General features: G+C 41.1%; 1 protein-coding gene across 1 annotated transcript in view; it reads left to right on the top strand.

Annotated features, from left to right (window-relative positions):
• The first annotated feature begins 5,536 nt into the window (after positions 1 to 5,536).
• Positions 5,537 to 7,828, top strand: part of SORT1 (sortilin 1) — a 79,384-nt gene continuing 77,092 nt past the window's right edge. The window contains 1 exon segment of the mRNA XM_017858772.1: positions 5,537 to 5,581. Within this exon segment, the coding sequence (XP_017714261.1) occupies positions 5,552 to 5,581 (30 nt within the window). The 5' untranslated portion in view covers positions 5,537 to 5,551.

Raw genomic sequence — 7,828 nt, 5'->3', positions numbered from 1 at the left:
ACACACACACACAAAAGAATTTAGGTGTTCAGAGATGTCTCAGGGGGAGTTTGGAAGAAGGCTTGACCACTGCAGTGCAGTGTGTTGGGAAAGCCCTCTGGCTGAAGAGAGAATCAAAGTGGAGGTGATTTTTAGGGAGATCTGTAAAGACACGAAGGAAGTAGGAAAATCCAAGATATGTTCGAGGGATGGTCAATAGAAACTTTATTTTAGGGTGAGGTAGTTGATGGGAAGTATGACTACGGTTTCCAGGAAAACATATAGGGAAGTTAAAAAAAAAGTAGCTCTTTTGTGGTGGATGTAAAGACGAGGGGTGTGGGTAGGGAGTTTGGCAAAAGGACTTACTTACGAAAGAGTTTTAACAGATAGTGCTAGACATGAGGCTAGAGCTGGAGGAACCACAGGTAGAAATGGGGAGCCAAGAAGAGTTCCCCTTTCAGAGGCCGGCCATTGCTTTGGTCTTGGATGCGAAGGTTCCAGAGGAAAGCAGAACGGACGGCGGGGCAGACCATCCTTTATACTTGAAGTGCTAAACGTTTCCAAAAAACACTCCTAAACTTCTGGACCTTGTTGAAGAATGTGAGCCAAGGCATGAGGAAGCCAAGAGCTGTAAGTCGGTGATGCCTATGAACAGATTTTTCTCAACATTTGTGAACAAGGATAAGATTGAACTCTTGCTGATAATGTGCTTAACGGTTTGAATCATGGATCATTGGGCCGATTAGCTGGTCAGAGCCCTTTTGCTGATGTGGCTGGCTGACTTGCTTATGGGCCAAGAGCTGGGAGTAGAACATAGATGTCCCAACGTGGTGCTGTATTTGAAAGTGTTTCGTAGGAGTGTTGAAATCAATGCGTTTGCTTCAGGGATAAGGCAAAATTATGAGATCCCAGTTATAAGTAATATAGTTGTGAATTCTACTCTTCTCCTCAAGGTCATAGTACCCTCAGCAGAGCTGAACTAGCCTTTCTAAGCCTCCGCGTCCCATCACATAAAATGGAGGATTATCATGAAGTTTTGAAGAGAAAATATATGTTAAAATATTGTGAAACCTTGAAGTACCGTATGAAGGTGATTCGTATAATTCCTTAATAAACCTGTTGATGTGTCACAGCCTCCACAGGGCCTGCTTGTCAGCCAGGTGATCTTGATAGATACAGCCCTCGAGTCAAATCTTGAGGAGCATGTATATTAAAGCAGATGGATGAGGCATAAATGCATTTGGTTTATCACTTGGCAGAGCTGGATGACAGGCTTGAGTGGGAGTGGCAAGAATTAAAGTGAGTCAAGATTGGCAGAAGTGTAAGACATGTATGTAGTGGTTTTCTTCTTTTTTTAAGCCTTTGTGATTATGTCAAACTTTTGTTAATATGATTGATGATGGTTTGAGGCAGTGGTTTGGGGGAACAGGATCTCAGGTATTAGACCTGGATTCAAACTTCAGTGGTGACTATGGACAAATTAACCTCTCTGAACCTTAGATTTTTCATCTATGAGACGGGAGTACTAATACTACCTCTTAGGGTCATTGTGAAGATTAAGAGATGGTATAGGATTTAGTGTATATTCTTTTGTTGAGGATTTCTTGTGATGATTTTCTCTACAAAGCTTCTGACACATTACCAGTTAGATGCTTAAATATTTGTACATGTGCTTAATTTTGTTCATATCTCTAATATTTCTAGAGAATTATTATAGGTACTCACAAGAACTACATGTGGACTAAGATATATTAGCTCTGGCTAAGCAGGGTGGCTCACACCTATAATTCCAAGATTTTTGGAGTCTGAGGCGAGAGGATTGCTTGAGCCCATGAGTTTGAAACCAGCCTGGGCAATAGAGTGAGACTCCATCTGTATAAACATTTTTTTAAATTAGCCTGGTATGGTAACATATGCCGGTAGCCCTAGCCACACAGGAGTCTGAGGTGAGGGGATCACTTGAGCCCAGGAGTTTGAGGCTGTCGTGAACTATGATTGCGCCACTGCATTCCAGCCTGGGCAATAGAACGAGATACTGTCTTCCAAAAAAAAAAAAATTATTAGGAGTAGGTGGTGGTGCACACCTAGAGTTCCAGCTATTTGGAAGGCTGAGGCAGAAGGATAGCTTAAGCCCAGGAGTTCAAAGCTATAGGGCACTATGATTGCATCTGTGAATAACCACTATACGCAAGCCTTGGTAACATAGTGAGGTCCCATATCTAAAAGGAAAAAAAAATGTACTACTTGTATCACTGGACTCAGGATAAAAAAGAGGAGAGTGGGAGATAGGGTTAGGGAGAGATCATCTATTCAAAATGCCCTTCCTTTCCTTCCTTTCCTTCCTTCCGTCTTTGGAGTCTCGCTCTGTTGCTCAGGCTGGAGTGCAGTGATGTGATCTTAGCTCACTGCAACCTCCACCTCCCGGGCTCAAGCAGTTCTCTGCCTCAGCCCCCCAAGTAACTGGGATTACAGGTGCCTGCCACCACGCCTGGCTAATTTTTGTATTTTTAGTAGAGAAGGGGTTTCACCATCTTGGCCAGGCTGGTCTTAAACTCGTGATCCACCCACCGCGGCTTCCCAAAGTGCTGGGATTACAGGCGTGACCCACTGCACCCAGCCCAAAATGCCTTTCTTGAAGCTATGGGAGATGGAGAAGAAAATAATCAGATTAATAACCAGAAAACAGTAATCAGATACCTGGTCATCTGGTTATAATAGCTTCAAGCATATGTGGTTAAATAGTTTTTGTTTTGTTTTAAAACAAAATTTAAAAATTTAAAAGACATGGTCTTTACTGTGTCACCCAGACTGGAATGCAGGGGTGTAATCATGGCTTGTTACAACCTTGAATTCCTGGGCTCAAGTGATCCTCCTGCCTCAGCCTCTGCGTTAGCTAGGACTACAGGCACATATCCCTGTGCCTGGCTAGTAAATAGGTTTAAATAACTTAAAATTATTTATTTTTATTTATTTATTTTTTGAGACTGAGTCTCACTGTTGCCCTGGCTGAATGGAGTACAGTGGTATGATCTCAGCTCACTGCAACCTCTACCTCCTGGGTTCAAGTGATCCTCCTGCCTCAGCCTTCAAAGTAGCTGGGACTACAGGTGTGCACCATCACACCTGGCTAATTTTTGTATTTTTAGTAGAGATGGGGTTTCACCATGTTGGCGAGGTTGGTCTTGATCTCCTGACCTCAGGTGATCTGCCTGCCTCAGCCTCCCAAAGTGCTGGGATTACAGGTATGAACCACTGCACCTGGCCAAATTATTTTTTAAAGACTATAATTTAATAACAATTTTTCTTCCCCTTCATTAAGCTTTAATTTGTTAGAGTTAATGACTGTGGTTTAAGTTGATAGCTCTGAAATAGCACCTTGCATATTTCACCCTTTTAACTGAGCAGCTACTATTAGCTTTGCGCTTTACTGACCTCTGTGAAGTTTCAAGAAATATTGGTGAAATGTGATAGGTACTTCGCAGGAACTTTGCTTGAAAGAATAGCGGACTAGAATGTTGATGGAATTATTTTTTCTTATGTGCATATTGCTTTTTTAAACTTTTAACAATTATTAACAAGTAGAGATGAGGTCTTATTATTGCTGCCTAGGCTGTTCTCAAATTGCTGGGCTCAAATGATTCTTCTGCCTGGGCCTTCCAAAGTGGTAGGATTATAGGTGTGAGCCAACACACCCGGCCTGTGTGCATATTTATTTAACCTACTATTTCACCACTTCCTGGCCTATGTTAACGCTCTGTTCCAGTTAAAGTGACCTTCTAACCAGTCCCTTCAGCTCCCTGTGTGGTTTTTGCTTCTCCATCTTTGTTTCCCTGGCTTTGTTCCTGTCTGAATGCCCTTCTAGCCCTTGTTAGTTTTTTCCTGTTCTCCCCTATAATTTTGGACTATTCCATGTAATACAACACTTCTGTCTTGTGTTCAGTTTCATTTATAGAAGTTTTATTCCCTCAATGATAAACTCCTTAAAGGTAGGGTCCAGCTTGTACTATGAGTCCTTCATCACTTTTGCCTCCCACAGTGCTGAAGAAAGAGTAGTCATGAAATGTGTAATCTGGAGTCAGACAGACATGATATTGTAGCCTTGCTCTGCCACTTACCAACTTTTTGACTTTGAGCAAATTACTTAATGTCTCTGAGCCTGCTGCTTTCTTTATAAATTAACAGTGAGTACCTTAATATATATAATACTAATATAATAAGTGCTTAGTAAAGGTTAAATATTATTGTTTTTCTTTAATTCAGCAATGTTTATCGAGCACCTACACACATGAGGCACTCACTGTATCAGGTCCTGGGAACTGGTGTAGAACACCAGACCTCTATCCTGATGGAACTTTATGGACCAATAGAGAAAATGGCACTAAACGATATATAATTATAAATGTGGTAACTACCAAGAAGAAAAATAGTAACCACAGGAGAATAATTGACAGGTCTTTTTTAGTCTGGGGTATTAGGAAAGATTCACTGAGGAATTATTTAAACTGATACTTGAATAGAATTTTGCCAGGAAGAGTATCTCAGGCAGAGAGAACAACATGTTCATAAGGCCTGGGTCTAAAAGAGCTTGGCATACTCCAGGATCTGGAAGAAGGCCAGTGTGGTTGTAGCAGAGGGAATGGGGGAAGGGGTTAGCGCCCACACCCAAGGGATAAGCAGCCAGCCATCATGGTTCTCTCGGCTCAGTCAGCTGGCAACTGGAGCATATCTCTTTGTCACTTTCTTTTCTTTAAAATGAACTAAGATATAGCCGTTAAATGCAAAAAATTATGAAATGTAGCTATTTATTGAGAAATGAATTGTTTCATGGAAGTGACTTTCAAAAACTGAGCCTACCCTTTTGTAAGTGCCAAAGCGTTTTTGTTTGCTTGCTTTTTTAATGGAAATCATTCTAATATACTTCTCTGCTTCTTGGTCAACAATATGAGTCTAGGTCACTAAGAAGATAATAAATTATGCTATACCAGGACTGCTGTGGTTTGAGTGTGCCTCCCCAAATTCGTGTTTTAGGAACTTAATTGTCAATGTAACAGTATTAAGTGGTGGGTCTTTAACAGGTATTATATCATGAGGGCACCAACTCATGAATGGATTAAGGCCTTTATCCCAGGAGTGGGTTAATTATAATAGGGGGAGAGTTTGGTCCTATTTCTTTTATTTTTTCTTTTCTTTTCTTTTTTTTTTTTTTTTTTTGAGACAGAGTCTCACTCTTTTGTCCAGGCTACAGTGCAGAGTTGTGATCTCAGCTCACTGCAACCTCCACCTCCCAGGTTCAAGGGATTCTCATGCCTCTGCCTCCCAAGTAGCTGGAATTACAGGTTTGTGCCACCATGCCTGGCTAATTTTTGTATTTTTAGTAGAGATGGATTTTCACCATGTTGGCCAGGCTGGTTTCAAACTCCTGACCTCAAGTGATCCACCTGCCTTGGCCTCCCAAAGTGCTGCCATTACAGACGTGAGCCACCATGCCTGGCCTGTTCCTATTTCTTTTCTGTGTCTCCTGTGCTTGCTTCCAGTTTCTGCCATGGGATGATCCTCTACAGATGCCTATGCCATGCTTTTGGACTTCACAGCCTCCAGAACTGTGAGCTAAATAAACATCATTTGTTTATAAATTGCCCAGTCTTGGATATTCTCTTATAGCAACTGAAAATGGACTAAGACATGACTCACAGTATTTTAATGTGGTATAATATTTAATACCTACAGGGGCTATTGAGATATATGGGCTATCTTCTCCCATTTCAAATGTCCTAGATTATAAACTTAATGCCATTGTCTGCCTGTTTGCTTTTTTCCTGCAGAAATGATACTCCCTTTGTAATTCCTCTTGTAATATCCTCTTCCTCTTGCTGTTGTCCCTGTCTGTCTCTACATATATCACTCTCAAATTTGATTTGCTTCCTCTGTATGCTAAGAAAGCAGATTTCTAACATTAGACAATTCTAACTAGTTTAGTAAATTGAATTAGAGTGATGGTCTGCAGATTTCTCTTAGAAGTCAAATGCACAGATTTTTAATGCATAATAGTGGCATCAGGGGTCTCCTTGCTTCTTTTCAGTGCGTATCCAGGTTGCTGAGGCATCTAAATCGTGGAGGTTGCTGTTGCCCCTGTCCTTTGAACACTGGCCTATTGTGGAGCAGGGAGCCGATCTCCAAAACAACAAAAACCCAGATACATAGCAGTTGAAAAGCAAACTGAGTGGCTGAATTGTTGATGAGTCATAGAATTTTAAAGCTTAGAAAGACTAGAAAGATTGTCATTCTAGCCCCCTCACTTTGGTAATGATGTCAGGTTGTGCTGCCCAGTTTCACGCAGCTTTTTGCAGAGCTGGAAATAAAATTCGGGTTGACTGATTATTAGCTTGGTACTCTCCTCTGTATCATGCTCCCTCAGAAAACTCTGAATAATTAAATAGATTTGAAAACTTGCACATTATTTTGTAGTTAATTTTTTCATTTCCAAGAATAGACTCCATGAGAACTGGGACATTTGTGATCTTATTTCTGGCTCATGTTTTATGATTCTAGCAGTGCCTAATTTAACAGAGCTATATTCTGTTAGGATTTTCTTCCTGCCTGCAAAAGCATCACTCAGGTTGTGTTCTAGGCCTCACTGGGCTTTGGAAGACTAATCCTAGATCCCCAGTCTTTGTGGGATCACCAATGCCTTGCCTTCGTAATCCTCAGTTTTACTCCTGAGGAAATGGATTCCCAACAGAGAAAATGATTTGTGCCTACCATCCCAGCCAGTTAGTTACTGGGTGAGGCTTAACGTTCTTTTGTAGTTTTGTTTTCAGTGTGACAGGCTGACTTCTGTAGATTAAAAGTCTAATGTGTTTAGCCTTTCTTTTTAGATTTCTGTGCGTAAGATGCCTGTTGATAGGGTATAATCTTCAGTAGCTCAGAGCATGTATCATCACAGCACATGGTAGGCATGCAGACATATTTGTTGAAAGAGGGCATGTATGTGAAGAATGCCATCATTGAATTCACCTCCTTCTTTGCTTGTCAAAAAGGCTGCTCCTAATGGGTACATGGTCAGGCCGTCAGCAAGTGGCTTTTAAGCTGGGCCTTGCCTTGGGAAAACTGACCCACACGCAGTAGTGCCAGTGTTAGTTTTTTCAGTGTTTTATTTTTGATTATGTGTGTAACTAAAGATAGAAGTTTCTCATGACTAGATTTTTTTCCAAGCTACAGTGACTCTTGGGCCCAACTTTAAATTTTCCAAGCTTATGGTAACAGTAATTTAATTTGGCTTCTAGTTTAATTAGATGTGAAGATGGTTGTTTCCATGAAGAATCTTGTGAACAGAACCTAGGGAGTATTCAGATGATCCCAGAAATGGACATTGTGCTAATTCATGAACTCTGAAGTGTGGGGGCCTCCTGCTTTAAGATGGTAGGCAATAAATGCTTGGATGAGTCTTATATCATCAGCTCTCAAGGTGGATGCCTTTCAGAGAAGGTAGTACAAGCTGTCCCCTGCTTTCTAACATAATGAATTCCTGAAAATCTATTTGACAGTCAGATGGCAGCTATAAATGCTAGCCAGTTACTTCTGCTTCGGAGCTCCCCTACCGAGGGCAGTAGATGGCTGTTGGTACCATCTGGGACACCAGAAATCACTATTCAATAGGTAATAGACAAAAGGCTCTGAATGTGACTCTGAAAAGGCAGCTTAGTGTATCAGTGATTAATGATATTAGGAGGTCTACCTTACGTCAGAACCACCTATGTTCCTGTGCCTCAGTGTAGCAGGGGCTCTTGACCTATCCTATAACCTTCTGGTATACCTGTTAGCTAGTGTAATATAAATAATAAACTAACAT

The sequence above is a fragment of the Rhinopithecus bieti genome, unplaced genomic scaffold (genome assembly GCF_001698545.2).
Source record: "Rhinopithecus bieti isolate Rb0 unplaced genomic scaffold, ASM169854v2 scaffold_48884, whole genome shotgun sequence".
NCBI classification, from domain to species: Eukaryota; Metazoa; Chordata; class Mammalia; order Primates; family Cercopithecidae; genus Rhinopithecus; species Rhinopithecus bieti.
This window is presented reverse-complemented; position numbering and strand designations above follow the sequence as displayed.